The sequence below is a fragment of the Heterodontus francisci genome, chromosome 6, assembly GCF_036365525.1.
Source record: "Heterodontus francisci isolate sHetFra1 chromosome 6, sHetFra1.hap1, whole genome shotgun sequence".
Lineage (NCBI taxonomy): Eukaryota > Metazoa > Chordata > Chondrichthyes > Heterodontiformes > Heterodontidae > Heterodontus > Heterodontus francisci.
This window is the reverse complement of record NC_090376.1, coordinates 119,722,325-119,740,224: the sequence shown is the minus strand read 5'-3', so window position 1 is coordinate 119,740,224 and position 17,900 is coordinate 119,722,325. Positions and strand designations below refer to the sequence as shown.

The following is a 17,900-nucleotide window of genomic DNA, read 5'->3' as shown; positions in this document are numbered from 1 at the left end:
TGCCAAAGCGCCCGAGGCAGGCGGGCCATGAGTCATGGTTGGCCTCAACCCTGGCGTTAAAGTCCCCCAGCAGAAACAAATGTTCGGTATTAGGAATGCTACTAATGATATTATGGAGTTCCTCGTAGAACTGGTCTTTAACTTCAGGTGGGGAGCAGAGTGTTCAAGCATTGATGCTGAGTAGGTGTGCTGGACTAGAGGCAGTGAGCAGTCGGATGGACAGTATGCGTTCCGAGCCATTTGTATCCTGCTGAGCAAAGAGTTTCTGATGGCGAAACCCACTCCATGCTGTCTTGGTTCCACTGGATCCCTGCCCTGCCAGTTGAAGGTGTAGTCTTGTTCCCTTAGTGATCCGCTTGCAGGGAGGCGTGTCTCCTGAAGTGCTGCAATGTCCACATTGAGTCTACTGAGCTCGTTGTTAATGACGGTGGTCTTCCGAGCGTCGTCAATGTGTGCAAGGTCTTCCGACAGGCCGGGACATGTAGTTCTGACATTCCAGCTTGCAAAACGAAGGGCTGGTACCTTTCCTTTTTTTTGTCGTGCTGTTTGGTGCGGTATTACAGTTGTCCTACGGGTTGCACTTAACTAATTCAAATGAGGCATGTGGAAGTGTCATCTGAAATAATAAAAAAAAAAATGATTCTTCATTCATTTAAAATTCATTGAAAAGAACATGGAGTGCGAGTACTGGGAGAAGCTTAATTGAAAAGAGCGTAGAGAACGGGAGAGGTCTCCTTGAAAAGAGCGCGGAGTGAGGGGAGAGGCTTCATTGAAAAGAACATGGAGCGCCTATCCTCCAGCCTATTCAGTGTCCTATCCCATTCAGTGGAACGTGCCCTTCAAAGAAGATCGTGAAGTCACAGGCAAGCAGGTAGGTGATTGGTTTGGGAAGAAGCTAGCTAGCTGTTCAGTGAGTATCTGGTAAGTGGTTAAGGTCTGTTCTTATCCTAAAGTTTAAAATAGTAAAGGAACTAGGGCGGCGCAGTGGTTAGTACCGCAGCCTCACAGCTCCAGCGACCCGGGTTCAATTCTGGGTACTGCCTGTGTGGAGTTTGCAAGTTCTCCGTGTCTGCGTGGGTTTTGGCCGGGTGCTCCGGTTTCCTCCCACAGCCAAAGACTTGCAAGTTGGTGGGTAAATTGGCCATTATAAATTGCCCCTGGTATAGGTAGGTGGTAGGGGAATATAGAGATAGGTGGGGATGTGGTAGGAATATGGGATTAGTGTAGGATTAGTATAAATGGGTGGTTGATGGTCGGCACAGACTCGGTGGGCCGAAGGGCCTGGTTCAGTGCTGTATCTCTAAATAAAATAAATAAATAGTGGTAAGCTTAATAAAACATACAAAAAAGGAGAATAAAATAATTAAGTAGTTAATTGAAACACATTAAGGATGGCAGCACAGGTGATGTGTCATGGCTGGAGCATGTGGGAGCTCCTGGATGCTAGTGTGATCCAGGTAAAACTTGTCTGTAGTAAGTGTTTGCGGCTCGAAGAGCTGTGGCTCAGAGTCGTTGAACTGGAGTCCGAGCTGCAGTTACTGCGACACATCCGGGAGGGCGATTGTTACCTGGATACTTTGTACCAGGAGGCGGTCACACCCCTTAGGATAGGGTCCTCTGATTTGGTCAGTGGTCAGGGACAGGAGAGTGTGGCTGCAGCTGAGGCAGGTAAGGGGACCCAGAGTGCAGGAGCCTCAGCCTTTGCGATTGTCCAACAGGTTTGAGGTTCTTTCAGCTTGTTTGGATCAGAGTGGGGGCTGCAGGGTGGATGAGTAACCTGACTATGACATCATGGTATAGAAAGCCATTCAAGTGGAGGGAGAAAAAAGGAATGTAGTGGTAGTAGGGGACAGTATAGTTAGGGGGATTGACACTGTTCTCTGCAGCAAAGAGTGAGAGTCCAGATGACTTGGTTGCCTGCCTGGTGCAAGGGTTCAGGACATCTGCTCAGGGCTGGAGAGGAACTTACAGTGGGAGGGGAGGATCCAGTCGTCGTGGTCCATGTAGGTACCACTGACATAGGCAGGACAAGAAAGAGGTTCTGCATAGTCAGTATGAGGAATTGTGCACTAAATTACGAAACAGAACCTCAAAGGTAATAATCTCTGGATTATTACCTGAGCCACATGCAAATTGGCTTAGGGCAAGTAAGAATAGAGAAAATTAATGTGTGCCTCAAAGAGTCGTGTGGTAGAAATGGGTTCCAGTTCATGGGGCACTGGCACCAGTATTGGGGAAAGTGGTGGGATGGTCTGCACCTGAACCGTGTTGGGGCCGGTGTTCTAGCGAGCCGCATAACTAGGGAAGTGGAGAGGATTTTAAACTGAATAGTGGGGACAAAGGATAAAATTTGGGAATATATGATAAATCAAGGTACAGAGACAAGGCAAGAGAGGAAGGTATTAATATGGGAAATGATAAACAGACTATGACAGGAAGGAACAGAGCGTACAAATCTAAGAGTAATTCAACAGATAAGGCCAGAGGGTACAAAAATAATAAAAGGACAAAAGTAAAGGCTCTGTGTCTGAATGCACATAGCATTCAAAACGAAACGGATGAACTGAGAGCGCAAATAGAAATAAATAAGTACGATCTGATGGCCATTACAGAGACATTGCTGTAGGATGACATGAATTAGGACCTGAATATTTAAGGGTACATGGAATTTAGGAAGGACAGGAGGCTAGGAAAAGGTGGAGATGTGGCTTTGTTAATTAACAATGGTTAATTAACAACGCAGGTGGATAAGGTAGTCAAGAAGGCATACGGCATGCTTGCCTTCATCGGTCGGGGCATAGAGTATAAAAATTGGCAAGTCATGTTGCAGCTGTACAGAACCTTAGTTAGGCCACACTTAGAATATTGCGTGCAATTCTGGTCGTCACACTACCAGAAGGACGTGGAGAGGGTACAGAGGAGGTTTACCAGGATGTTGCCTGGTCTGGAGGGCATTAGCTATGAGGAGAGGTTGGAAAAACTCGGATTGTTTTCACTGGAACGACGGAGGTGGAGGGGCGACATGATAGAGGTTTACAAAGTTATGAGTGGCATGGACAGAGTGGATAGTCAGAAGCTTTATCCCAGAGTGGAAGAGTCAGTTACTATGGGACATAGGTTTAAGGTGCGAGGGGCAAAGTTTAGAGGGGATGTGCGAGGCAAGTTTTTTTTTTTACACAGAGGGTGGTGAGTGCCTGGAGCTTGCTGCCGGGGGAGGTGGTGGAAGCAGATACGATACCGACGTTTAAGAGACATCTTGGCAAATACATGAATAGGAAGGGAATAGAGGGATATGGGCCCCGGAAGTGCAGAAGGTGTTAGTTTAGGCAGGCACCAAGATCGGCGCAGGCTTGGAGGGCCGAATGGCCTGTTCCTGTGCTGTTTTGTTCTTTGTTCTTAGTGCTATAGGGAGGATGACCAAAGTTCAGGAAACCAGGATATAGAAGCAGTTTGGGTGGAGATGAGAAATCATAAAAGCAAGAAGTCACTTGTGGGAGTGGTGTACAGGCCACCTAAGGGTAACCACACTCTAGGATGGCGTATAAAGGAAAAAATAATGGCAGCCTGTCAGAAAGCTAGCTAGAAATGTAAATACAGAAAGTAAGAGTATCTATAGATATTTAAAAAAGAAGAGTTTAAAAAAGTGAATGTTGGTCCTAAAGAAAGCGAGTCTGGGGAATTAATGAATAATAAGGAGATGGCAGATGAATCAAACAGGTAGTTTGCATTGGTCTTCACTATTGAGGATACAAGTAACATCCCAGAATTAGCTGTAAGTCAGGAAATGGCAGGGAGGGAGGAACTGAAGAAAATTACAGTCACCAGGGAAGTGGTATTGAGCAAATTGTTGGAGCTGCGGGCTGACAAGTCCCCGGGTCCTGATGGACTTCACCCTAGGGTCTTAAAAGAAGTGGCTAGTGAGATAGCTGATGCCTTAGTTTTAATTTTCCAAAATTCCCTAGATTCAGGGATGGTTCCGCTAGACTGGAAAATAGCGAATGTAACTCCTTTATTCTTAGAAAAATTGAAGGTAATCTGGCAGAGTCAACATGATTTTGTTAAAGGGAGATCATGTTTCATCAAATTATTGGAGTTCGCAGCGGTGCACTCTAAAAACGGCGTGCATCCCGTGCAGATGCGCCGTCCCCGAGCCCTCGCGATATTATGTGTGGGGGCTCATTTAAATAGAGGGGGCAGAGTGGCCGCCTCCAATGATGTAAGGGGGCACCCACCGTGTCGCCAGCGTCCCCGGCAACGGCGTCCAGTGCCACCGCGCAGGCGCCATTTTTAAAGGGCTGTAAACCCTTCAGTAGCCTGACTGCACCCTTGCCTCAACTCATCTGTTGTTGAAATCCTCGTTAATGCCTTTGTTACCTTTAGACTTGACTAGTCAAATGCTCTCCTGGCTGTTCTCCCACATTTTCCCCTTGATAAACTTGAGTTCATCCAAAACTCTGCTGCCTGTGTCTTAACTCACGCCACCTTCCTGTGCTCTCTGACCTACATTGGCTCCTGGTTAAGTAACGCCTTGATTTTTAAAATTCCCATCCTCGTTTTCAAATCCCTCCTTGACCTTCGCCCGCCCTATCTCTGTGAACTCCTCCAGCCCCACAACCCTCTAGGATTTATGCACTACTCAAATTCTGGCTTCTTGAGAATCCCAGGTTTTAATCATTCCACAATTGGTGGCCATGCTTTCAGCTGCCAAGGCCCTAAGCTCTGGAATGAAAACAGAAAGTGCTGGAAATACTCAGCAGATCTGGCACCATCTGTGGAGAAACAGAGGCCAGAATTTAAAGTTGAGTGGGAGGTTGGGATATTTCGCTCCCAGGCCCTTAATTGGTCTTGGGCGGGATTTCCACCTCCTTGAGGCAGGAAGTCCCACCTAATGGAGTTGCTGGCTAATCAGTGGGCCAGCAGCTCGTAGTCCCAGTGTTGCCACTGGGAGTGATGGCCACTGCTGGGACTACACCCTGCTTCAGAAGGAAGAGGAAGGAAGGCCCGGGAAAGGAGACGTTTTTAGGGCCTCGCCAAGGACAATCGGCCGGGCCCCGGCAAGGCAAGGTGGGGTTTGGTTTGGGGGAAGGTAGAGTGTTGCATATTGGGGCTTTGGGGGTGTTCCTCCATGAGGCACAGGGAGGCTGATCAGGAGGGCCCCTCCCCCAGCCTGCAAGATTGCCGTAAGGTTTTACCAGGTAAAATTGCAGCAGAGGTTGGAAGGTGTCAAGAACGGCGCCCCCCACCCCCTCCAACAGCCTGCTTGTTGGGGGGCTGTACAATTCCAGCCAGGGTTAATGTTTCAAATCTGTGATCTTTTACCTAGCAGTTCTAATGAAAGGTCACAGACCTGAAATGTTAACTCTGTTTCTCTCTCCACAGATGCTGCCAGACCTTTAGTTTAGTTTAGAGATACAGCACTGAAACAGGCCCTTCGGCCCACCGAGTCTGTGCCTACCATCAACCACCCATTTATACTAATCCTACGCTAATCCGATATTCCGACCACATCCCCACCTGTCCCTATATTTCCCTACCACCTACCTATACTAGTGGCAATTTATAATGGCCAATTTACCTACCAACCTGCAAGTCTTTTGGCATGTGGGAGGAAACCGGAGCACCCAGAGAAAACCCACGCAGACACAGGGAGAACCTGCAAACTCCACACAGGCAGTACCCAGAATTGAACCCGGGTCGCCGGAGCTGTGAGGCTGCAGTGCTAACCACTGCGCCACCGTGCTTCCCCTATGTGAGGTATGGACACCCACTGTGCTGTTAGGAAGGGAGTTCCAGGATTTTGACCCAGCGACAGTGAAGGAATGGCAACATAGTTCTAAGTCAGGATGGTGTGTGACTTGCAGGGAAAATTGCAGGTGGTGGTCCCACGCATTTGTTGCCCTTGTCCTTCTAGCTGATGGAGGTCGCGGGTTTGGAAGGTGCTGTCTAAGGAGCCTTGGTGCATCGCTGCTGTGCATCTTGTAGATGGTACACACTGCTGCCACTGTGCGTCGGTGGTGGAGGGAGTGAATGTTTGTAGATGGAGTGCCAATCAAGCGGGCTGCTTTGACCTGGATGCTGTCGAGCTTCTTGAGTGTTGTTGGAGCTGCACCCATCCAGGCAAGTGAAGAGTATTCCATTACACATCTGACCTGTGCCTTGTAGATGGTGGACAGGCTTTGGGGAGTCTGGAGGATTCCTAGCCTCTGACCTGCTCTTGTAGCCACGGTATTTATATGGCTACTCCAGTTCAGCTTCTGGTCAATGGTAACCCCCAGGATGTTGATCATGGGGGGAATTCAGCAATCATAAAGCCATTGAAAGTCAAGGGGAGATGGTTAGATTCTCTCTTGTTGGAGATGGTCATTGCCCAGCACTTATGTGGCGCGAATGTTACTTGCCATTTGTTCATGCCATTGTCATCAGCGAACATCCCCACTTCTGACTTTATGACTGAAGGACGGTCATTGATGAAGCAGCTGAAGATGGTTGGGCCCAGGACACTACCCTGAGGAACTCCTGCAATGATGGCCTGGAGTGGAGATGATTGACCTCCAACAACCGCAACCATCTTCCTTTGTGCTAGGTATGATTCCAACCAGTGGAGAGTTTTCCCCCTGATTCCCATTGACTTCAGTTTTGCTAGGGTTCCTTGATGCCATGCTTGGTCAAATGCTGCCTTGATGTCAAGGGCAGTCACTCTCACCTCACCTCTTCAGTTCACATCTGTCCATGTTTGAACCAAGGTTGTAATGAGGTCAGGAGCTGAGTGGCTGTGGTGGAACCTGAATTGAGTGTCACTGAGTAGGTTTTTGCTAAGCAAGTGCCGCTTGATAGCAGTGTCGACAACACCTTCCATCACTTTACTGATGATTGAGAGTAGACTGATGGGGTGGTAATTGGCCGGGTTGGACTTGTCCTGCTTTTTATGTACAGGATATACCTGGGCAATTCTCCACATTGCCGGGTAGATGCCAGTGTTGTAGCTGTACTGGAACAGCTTGGCTAGGGGCGCGGCATGTTCTGGAGCACAGATCTTCAATACTATTGCCGGAATATTGTCAGGGCCCATAGCCTTTGCAGTACCCTGTGCCTTCAGTCATTTTTTGATATCATGCAGGGTGAATCGAATTGGCTGAAGACTGGTATCTGTGATGCTGGGGACTTCAGGAGGAGGCCAAGATGGATCATCCACTCTGCACATCTGGCTGAAGATTGTTGCAAATGCTTCAGCCAGGGTAACCAGAATGCACAAACAAGAAATGCTGGAAATACTCAGCAGATCTGGCAGCATCTGTGGCTTATAGTCCCTGGAGCTTGCTGACTTAAAGCAGTACTGATCTTTTTACAGCCTTAAAGGCACACTGCAATATTTCCCGAGGAGAAAGAAAACAGGATCATGACAATGTTGAGGTCAGTTTTCCAGTGTGGTTCTGATTCTGTCATGGTGTTCCAAAGTATATTGCCATCTGTTTCTTGCTTAGCTCTCCTATCCCTTCTAATTATGTTGTAAACCAATAACTTTATTTTCTATTATTGTCCAGTTTGCAGCCAAGTACCTGTGTATGGTACTAAGTCTAGATCTTCCTGAAAAATATCTGATTCCAGTTCTTCCAGTGTATTTCCCCACCCACTGCATATGGTAGTATATACATTTAAATTTTTTTTTAAACTACTCCTTTTCACCATTTAAAAAAAATATAAGCTACCCTTGGCCTTTATTACAGTCTTTTCCCTGTTTATAACTAGTCTATTTTATTTTATTCCTCTGTTCCATATCCCTCTTGCTAAATTGTTTCCTGCATGAATATTCCTTTCCTCTGTCTTTATCAGCTGATGATGGACTTATCTCTTCTCTCCCACTTTCCACCCACAATTTAAATGCCTTGTCATTTCCCTATTTAACAGTCTGCCAGCACTTCAACACGCCGCCTGTCAAGATGTAGCTCACCATTGCAAAAGTTACCATCTGTCCCAGAACTAGCGTCAATGCTGAAGTGGAATCCCTCTTCTTCACACTTCTATAGATTCCCCTAATCTTCCTATCCTCCCCTTTTCTTGCATGTAGCTGGGGAAGTAATCCCGAGATTAACATCTGCTCCTTAACTAATTTCTTAATCTGCTAAACATCATGCAAGCCTTTCTTTACCTAGTTCACTGGCTCCCATATGGACCACCTCTCCCTTACCTTTCACGATTTTTTCCAGCCTATGTCATTTGTCCCATACCTTTGCACCAGGAAGACTACAAAACATCGGGCCTTCTCACTTACTTTACAAACTTTAGAAAAAATGCTGAGTATTTTCAGCACTTTCTGTTTTTATTTCAGATTTACAGCTCTGCAGTATTTTGCTTTTATCTATGCTCTGGAATTCCCTTCCTAAACCCTCTACCCCTCTCTCCACCTTAAAACTTACTCTTTGACCAAGCTTTTGCTTATCTACCCGAATATCTCATTTATTTATTGATACAGCACTGAAACAGGCCCTACGGCCCACCAAGTTGGTGCCGACCAACAACCACCCATTTATACTAACCCTACAGTAATCCCATATTCCCTACCACCTACCTACACTAGGGGCAATTTACAATGGCCAATTTACCTATCAACCTGCAAGTCTTTGGCTGTGGGAGGAAACCGGAGCACCCGGCGAAATCCCACACGGTAACAGGCAGTACCCAGAATCGAACTCTGGTCCCTGGAGCTGTGAGGCTGTGGTGCTAACCACTGCGCCACTGTGCCGCCCTTATGTGGTTTGGTGTCAAATGTTGCTTTATAATGCTCCTGAGAAGTGCCTTAGGACTTTTTACATTTAGGGCATTTACATTTAAATGCAAGCTGCTGTTGCCATCATTCCACTGGGAGGATAGAAACCTCTGGAGAAATTTGACTTATTCCCAAAACAGGCATCAAGTCAGTGGAGGGATTGATCTGTGTGTGGACAGTGGCAGATTTGGCATTAGCCCTTATTTGAATGGCCCACAGCTTGCCTGTGGGTGTGAATATGGACAGGCAATGGCAAATAATCTTTATATAGAGCCAGAAGGAGTACTCCTGCTCTACCTGGTTCCACACAAATATAACTGCAAAAATGTTGTGTGGCCATTTTTTTTGAGTAGTGTCCTCCTTTCGGGACTAATGTTTAAGCTGCTGAAGGTCTGTTACAACTAGGCAGAGCTTGGACTGCAGAAACTCCATGTATTTGTACCTGAATATTGCATCAGTCAGAGTTTGAGTGCCACTGAGGCGGCCCTGGTTTCCTCAGCCCACCCCAAGCCACCTTGTCAGTCATTTTTCAGGCATGAAAAGGACATTCATGAGTTGAATTTCTCCCCCGCTGCTCCTGATAAAATGTGCTCCCTGTATAGATAGGTGGGGTGATGGGGGGATTTTCAACTTCTGTCAGAGTCGACATCAAGAGTCCCAGTGCTTTCTCCCGCTCCCAAGTATCAATTGCTAGCTTCCTCATTTTCAGACTAGAAATGGATGGCTGACAGTTAATAGTCACACCAATAGGGCTGGATTTCTTGCTGGAAGCAGAGCTCCTGGTGCTGGGCGGAAAAGGCGGGGAGAATCTCGCATCTGCCTCTTCGTGCCCCCATTTCCTACCCCTAAAGCGATCCTCTGGTCTTTTTAAATCAAAGTTTCAGGAGGTGGAATCCCCATCCCTTTAAAGTCTTTAAAGATGGGGATGCTGCCTCCAAGAGCTGCCAGCCAATCAAAGGGCTTGCAGCTCAGCTGTAACTGCAGCGCCGCCGGGAGTGGTGGCCACTGCTGGTACTGCAGAGGCTTCGGATCCAGGCCCAGTGCTGGAACCCTGGAGAAGAGGTAGGGGCTGGAAGTTTGCCACACTCGGCGGCTCCGGGGCGGTTGAGGCGGAAGCGGATGAGGACTCCAATCCCACTCCATGCCTCCCAGCCACCGGCATCACGCGCGGGGAAGCCAATTAGTGGCCCGGCAGGGTATTTGTGACTTGAAAGGGCGCGCGCAGGCGGGATGCTGAGCAGCGTTGGCGGGGCCCCATCCGGAAAAGGCTGCTGTAAGCCCTTTAAAAAGACTTACAGCAATGAAATGGACCAGCTGATTCTTACCTGGCATCAGAGGAAGACAGTTGGTGCTTACTGTGGAAAGTTTAGAGGAGGAAACAAGGCTCTGCGCCTGCAAGGATTGAAGGAGGACTGGCAGTGCCCAGGAGCAGGAAAGAAAGAAAGAAAACATACAAGCTGCAGAATCAAACACCAGAATTGGAGGGGAGAGGTTTCCGCACGGCCCCCAGATTTTCTGAGGAATCACTGCAGATCCTCCTCCAGGTGGTAGTGGCGAGGCGAGAGGTCCTCCTCTTCAATGCAGATGGCAGAAGGCGGCCCTCCCAAGTGACCAAGAGGGCCTGGCTGGTGGTTGCAGAGGACGTCAGCAGCCACGGCGTTATAAGGAGGACATGGCACCAGTGCCGCAAGTGGGTCAATTCCTCATTCATCTCATTGTTAATGTGTCAAGGGAGGGTCTCTGTGTCTTCACACTGCAAGGTGGAAGCCCTCTATGATCATTGCTTGGCTGCTGCCTTGCAGTGGGACGCAAGATGGGCAAGTCTGAGATGCACGGTGATCCAGAAATGTTCAAGTTGGGCACTGCACTGGCATAGCATTGAAATGCAACAACAAACCCTATGGATGAAGGCGTGAGATACCAACTAATATGTCTACATGAAGTATTTTTGTTTAATTAGGAAAAGCAAGCACATAATGCCTGAGAGGGGTCCCAGACAGGTGGTGGTGTGGCCAATCAGGCATACCTTACCAGAATGGAGGAGGATGCCTTGATGCTAGCAGGGGAGGACACAGGACGCGCTGTAGCAGATGGCGAGGCCAGCAGACCTGGCCAGGAGAGAGAGTGACCCAGTATGTGGTGTAAGAGTGTATGGGGCGGGGAGGCGGGGGTATGGTGATTGTCTGTCTAATGCACTGAAGTGCGTTCTCAAAAGTTGAATCACACAGCTGTGACCAAAATGCAGTCAATAACGTGCTTAAGTCTAGAGTGATGATCAAACTGTTCAGTATGATTTTCCCTACAGGTGAAATACAGCAGCGGCCAGGAAGCGTCTCAGTGGCTCAACCGTCCACCTCTGAGGATGAGGAGGGCACCTCAGAGGGTGCACCATCACATCCTCGCACCTCACCAAGCACCAGCACAGAAACTTCCACCACAGTTGGGGTTAGTGTGTCCGCAGAGACATGTTCGCATACAGGTGTAAGCACAACACAGTTGCCAGGCCAGCCACCAGAGGCAGAACCGGCCGATGCCTTTCACACCTGGAGGAGTGTGGGAGGCCAGGCCAGGCCCGCATGCTGATGACAAGCCTCTGAGAACATCTATTCAGCGGGAGATGTTGCAGGTTCAACATGCGGTACATAAACACCTGGCGGAGTTGCCAGAGACACTGCGAGCCATATCTCAAACCCTGGAAACTTCCATCCAGAGCGTGTCGGCTGCACACTTTCAGGCATTTGTCCATCTGGCATCCTCCGTTGAAAGATTGGCGGTTGTAGTGGAGGGGCCAGTACTGGATGATATTCGTGACCTCAAAGCAAGTGTGGCCTCCCTGGACCAGAGCTTCAGAGAGTCGAATCGGATGCGCTGGTGACAGGTCGAGGCTGCTCATCCGTCTGAGATCACCATTGAGGACCAGCCAAGCCTCAGGAGGGCACAGGGGCAACAGCAGATTGCATGTGGGAGCTCCTCTTGGCGCCCCGATGCATCCTAAAGCTCCTTGCTCCTTCTGCCAGTGACATGTGAACTGCAAACTCCCAGGGTGTTAGAGGGTTCTCATGATACCGGCGAGGGTCCCAAGGGGTCATACTGAGGAACGTTACAATGAGCACCCTGATATGCCGCGGCCTGTATGGCCGCGAGCAGGCAGAGGACGTCCGCCAAAGACATCAAGAGCAGGGCGGCAGCCCGCTCAGCCACCTGCCTCTGCTGAGTCTGGTGGCAAGGGATCGTCCACATGCAGGAGTAGATTAGATTAGAGATGCAGCACTGAAACAGGCCCTTCGGCCCACCGAGTCTGTGCCGAACATCAACCACCCATTTATACTAATCCTACACTAATCCCATATTCCTACCAAACATCCCCACCTGTCCCTATATTTCCCTACCACCTACCTATACTAGTGACAATTTATAATGGCCAATTTACCTATCAACCTCGCAAACATATAAAGAAATCAGTCACGTCATTCCTGGTTCACTGGGTTACTTTCCAATTATTTATTTGATTTGTCAAGGAAAAAAATTTAATAAAATTTGTGAAATGAAGTTGCATCCAACATCGTAGCTCAACACGAGAAGTTTTATATGCGAGGTCACACACTTGGTTTGGGGTCGTCATAATGTGAAGGTGTGCATCGTCCGATTATCTCTCCCCCTAAAGGTTAATGTATTTGCTCTCAGAACCTCACAATGACTCCTCATACCACAATGTCAATTATTTGTATATTAAGATCCTCTCGAGAAACGCCTGCCTATTCGAGCCTCCCGGGTCTCTCTTTCACTTACTCCAAATGACATTCAGCTTCCTCTCTCCGATCATCATGTAACTGCTGCCCATCTTCCTCATCCAAAACTCCATCCTCGTCTGATAACGCCTCATGCTGACCTTGATCATCTTCCAGGACCTCTCCCTTCTCTATCGTCAGGTTATGCAAGGCACAGCAGACGACAATAATTCTGGGACCCCTTGATGACGCATACTGCAGGGCTCCAGCTGAGCGGTCGAGACATCTAAATCTCATTTTGAGTAGGCCAATAGTTTGTTCGATTGTCAGTCTGGTGGCTGCATGGCTCTCATTGTAACGTTCCTCAGCATGACCCCTTGGGACCCTCACCGCTGTCATTAGCCATGTCTTCAGAGGATAACCCCTGTTGCCAAGTATCCTTCCCTTCAGCATCTGTGGAAAGAGAAGCAGAGTTAACGTTTCGGGTCAGTGACCCTTCTTCGGAACTGACAAATATTAGAAAAGTCACAGATTATAAGCAAGTGAGGTGGGGGTGGGGCAAGAGATAACAAAGGAGAAGGTGCAGATTGGACCAGGCCACATAGCTGACCAAAAGGTCACGGAGGCAAAGGCAAACAATATGTTAATGGTGTGTTGAAAGACAGAGCATTAGTACAGATTAGGTGTAAATACACTGATTATTGAACAGCAGCAAGTGCAAACCTGAAAAAAACAGTGGGTAAGCAAACTTTTCTGAAACAAAAACAAGAAATGCTGGAATCACTCAGGTTTTTTTCAGGTTTGCACTTGCTGCTGTTCAATAATCAGTGTATTCACACCTAATCTGTACTAATGCTTTGTCTTTCAACACACCTTTAACATATTGTTTGCCTTTGCCTTTTGACCTTTTGGTCAGCTATGTGGCCTGGTCCAATCTGCACCTTCTCCTTTGTTATCTCTTGCCCCACCCCCACCTCACTTGCTTATAATCTGTGACTTTTCTAATATTTGTCAGTTCCGAAGAAGGGTCACTGACCCGAAACGTTAACTCTGCTTCTCTTTCCACAGATGCTGCCAGACCTGCTGAGTGATTCCAGCATTTCTTGTTTTTGTTTCAGATTTCCAGCATCCGCAGTATTTTGCTTTTATCCTTCCCTTCAGGCTGTCAGGAGGACTGAAAAGTGCAGGCACCTGGGAGTTTCAGAGAATGAGTGCATCGTGACAACTCCCATGATCTCGTGCGCACACTTGCATGATTCGCTTTCGATAATCGCAAACGTGCTGAACATTTCAGTGAATGGAAGCCTTTTCGGTTAATGAATGCCCCTGACTGACCTGCAGGTGCTCTAATGATCACATGAGTACAATCTATAATTTCCTGTACCATTGGGAACCCAGCTATTGTGCTGAAGCCTGTTCTTCTGTCAGCCTGACTGGTGTTGTCAGTCTTGAATGTGATGAAATTGTTAGCACATCGGAACAATGCTTCAGTCACAACCTTTATGCAGTGATGCGCTGCTGTGGGAGACTCCACATAAGTCTGCTGTTGAAGCCTGGAATGAGCCACATGCATAGAAGTTAAGAGCTATTGTAACCTTCAGAGCGACCAGCATTGGATGGCCACCGTGGCAGTTTGAGGCAACATCCACTGCCAGCATCTCACAAAGAAATGTCACTGTCTCACATGACAGCCGCAGTCATCTTCTGCACTGGTGTTCTGACAGCTGCAGGTAGCTCAGACGCGGGTGGTGTACCCTGCCTGTTGGGTAGGTGCGTCTCCTGACGTGTTCACACCCAGCCCACTCTGCCACCTGCTCTCCCTCCCAAATAACGAGGATGCACTGGGCCAGCTTGTTGCACGTTCCCCTGCCTAGTTGTCCTTCTGTCCTTCCTTGGGGCACAGTCCTCGTCATCTGATGATCCACCTTCAGAGTGCACAATTCCCATTGTTGTACTGATGACCAGATGTAATGACCACAGGTATTAGCTTCCAGCTGTTAGGACAGGCACACACAACCCCCTTCCTTTCTCCCAATTACTCAGAGCAGCTGGGGCCCAGGCAGCAGTGAGTAACACTCAGTTGAATGAACCCTTCTGCACAAGCTGCAAATAACACTAATTGCTAGGACACACAAATACAATCAGAATAAATAACCAGCAATAAACAGTACCTCCAACTCCTTCACAGATTCACTGCCTGCTGCCCTTTTAAACTTGCCGGGTTCCGAGACACCCCACGACCCGATTTATAGCCGTAAAATCAGACAGCCCACGTAAAATTGCTGGCAATTGCTTTCTCAATCACCGTAATGAGCGCTCAATTGCTTTCAGTCGGGTTGCGAGCAGAGACTCTATCTTGCCCAACTTCCTAGGTTTGTGAAATGGCGTCTGTACGTCATGACGATGGGGACCCGACCCGAAGTCATCACGCGCCACTTTACCTCATGGAGTCTCCAACGAGACCTGATTCCCTAAGGTACAATTATGGCCAGGGTCTCCCAGGGCCAGTCCTGATGGCCCTGGCGAGAAGGGGTGGGGTGAGTGGTCGTGCAGTGCAGATCAAGGGAGACCCTGGGGGGTAAAGTTGTTCCCAATGGGGGGTCCTCTGTGGGCCACAAATTGCTCATGAATGAGGGACCGCACCCCCCCCTCCCCCCCCCCACTGCTGGTAAGATCCCAGCAGCAGTGGGAAGAGGCCTTTAATCGACCATTAATAGGCCACTTACAGGCCTCAATTGGCCTCTGGGAGGAAGGCCGTCATTGACCTATCCCGCCCCCGGGGAAGATTGCTGGGCAACAGGGAGGCGATGGGCCCTCTGCCTCGCCGCCCCCTCCCGCCATCTGTCACCATAGTCGGTGCACCCCCATACCCCCCACCACCCCCCTCCGCCCAGGGAGCCTTAAAAAATCCCGCCATGGTCTTTCTCCACTCTGCTGTATCCATAGCCTGATATCATTTCAATCATCTTATCCCTTCATCAGTAGCATGTCATTGCTTTCTTTCACACAAGAGAAAATCCATGAATTGCCTTGTTTTCTAATCAAAATAATAGAGACTCAATTTACAGTTTCAGTCACACAAAACACTTTTTTCTAGTTTTTAAAAAATATTGTTTGCTAAAAACATTTGTTAGCGGAAATGTCCCTCCAGGTTTCCCTTTATTTGATCACCTAGAGAATTGGATTTCGATATGGGTGGTTGTTTTATTCTAGCATATGAGGGAGAGTCACCCTTGCAAATGCAAGCTGTGATTCTGCTGATACAATATCAAACAGACAATTTATACTGTTACAAAGCTTGCTTGAGTGGGCATGTCACATTTCCACATGGCTCTCTTTTCCTTCCCCTAATCTCGTCTTCTCTTAATTATATCATTTCATATGACTTACATCACATTCTTGTTACTTTCACCAACATCAATTGTCACTCTGTAGCCTGTTCATTTAAGAGGGAAAAGCTACAGTCTTCTGTAAAACAATTTGAGATATCAAAGCTTGAGTAGATGATTGCAGAATTTGAGTTTGACATTCATTTCGTTGGCAAGCATTAAGAGGTTAGTACTGCTGAAATGCATTAAATCTCTCTTTAGCCCCACAGAGAAGAAGTTAGAGCTGAGAATCAGGAAAAAAGTCATCCCCTTACTACCTCTGAAAGGAAAAATAGCAGAGTTGGCACGAAGTCACCTTCATCTTGTTTAGACCATAATGGCAACAAAGATCTTCCCACAGAGAGGACAGACACGTCCAATGTGGCTAATGACGGTATGGAAAATGTATTGGGGATTGATTTAAAACATAATGGAAAAGAAAAGGGATTGTTGGTCCTTAAATTTTATATTGGGTTTCAGTTTTTTAAATCTTTTGGGTCGAACTGTATTTTCCTACATCCAGTACCTTGCCCAGGTGACAGTTGCCAGTATGTTATTCAATGGTAGAGGGCAACCACTACACCCAATGGTGTCCTCATTTTATTTCCACAAAGGACTCTAGGGTGTTGATAAGGTAAGCTTTTTATTTAAAACTTCAGTCCGTCGGATTGCTAAGCGAACAAGTTTTGACTTTTTTTTTCGATTGGTTTTTCAGTAGATTTATTGGGAATCTAGAATAGTGGGAATGGAGGTAAAGGCAGTTGTATGTTCCTCCTGCAGAATGTGGGAGGTAGGGGTCGCCAAGAGTGTCCCTGCTGACTGCATCTGCGGGAAGTGCACCCAACTCCAGCTCCTCGCAGACCGCGTTAGGGAACTGGAGCTGGAGCTGGATGAACTTCGGATCATTCGGGAGGCGGAGGGGATTATTGACAGGAGTTATAGGGAGGCAGTCACACCTCAGGTAAAAGAAGTAGGTAGATGGGTTACCGTCAGGGGAAGGAAAGGGAACCAGCAGGCAGTGCAGGGATCCCCTGTGGCCGTTTCCCTCAACAACAGGTATACCGTTTTGGATACTGTTGGGGGGGACGACTTACCAGGGGTAAGCAATGGGGTGCAGGTCTCTGGCACAGAGTCTGTCCCTGTTGCTCAGAAGGGAAAAGGGAAGAGGAGCAGAGCATTAGTCATTGGGGACTCCATAGTTAGGGGAACAGATAGGAGGTTCTGTGGGAACGAGAGAGACTCACGGTTGGTGTGTTGCCTCCCAGGTGCCAGGGTACGTGATGTCTCCGATCGTGTTTTTGGGATCCTTAAGGGGGAGGGGGAGCACCCCCAAGTCGTGGTCCACATAGGCACCAACGACATAGGTAGGAAGAGAGATGGGGATTTAAGGCAGAAATTCAGGGAGCTAGGGTGGAAGCTTAGAGCGAGAACAACCAGAGTTGTTATCTCTGGGTTGTTGCCTGTGCCACGTGCTAGCGAAGAGAGGAATAGGGAGAGAGAGGAGTTGAACACGTGGCTGCAGGGATGGTGTAGGAGGGAGGGTTTTGGTTTCCTGGATAATTGGGGCTCTTTCTGGGGTAGGTGGGACCTCTACAAACAGGATGGTCTTCACCTGAACCAGAGGGGTACCAATATCCTGGGGGGGAGATTTGTTAGTGCTCTTCGGGGGGGTTTAAACTAAATCAGCAGGGGAATGGGAACCTAAATTGCAGTGCCAGTGTACAGGCTGTTGAGAGTAGTGAGGTAGGGGATAAGGTTACAGGGACGCAAGAGGGCACTGGCAAGCAAGAACTTGGTTTAAAGTGTGTCTACTTCAACGCCAGGAGCATCCGGAATAAGGTGGGTGAGCTTGCAGCATGGGTTGGTACCTGGGATCCTGATGTTGTGGCCATTTCGGAGACATGGGTAGAGCAGGGGCAGGAATGGATGTTGCAGGTTCCGGGATTTAGATGTTTCAGAAAGAACAGAGAAGAGGGTAAAAGAGGGGGGGGTGTGGCATTGTTAATCAAGGAAAGTATTACAGCGGCAGAAAGGACGTTT

The 17,900-nt window shown here is 48.2% G+C and overlaps 1 protein-coding gene across 1 annotated transcript in view; it reads left to right on the top strand.

Moving 5' to 3' along the window:
* Positions 1 to 17,900, top strand: part of gramd1c (GRAM domain containing 1c) — a 125,207-nt gene that overhangs the window by 51,133 nt on the left and 56,174 nt on the right. The window contains exon 9 of the mRNA XM_068034192.1: positions 16,083 to 16,254. Coding sequence (XP_067890293.1) covers positions 16,083 to 16,254 — 172 coding nt within the window. The remainder of the gene's footprint in view (positions 1 to 16,082; positions 16,255 to 17,900) is intronic.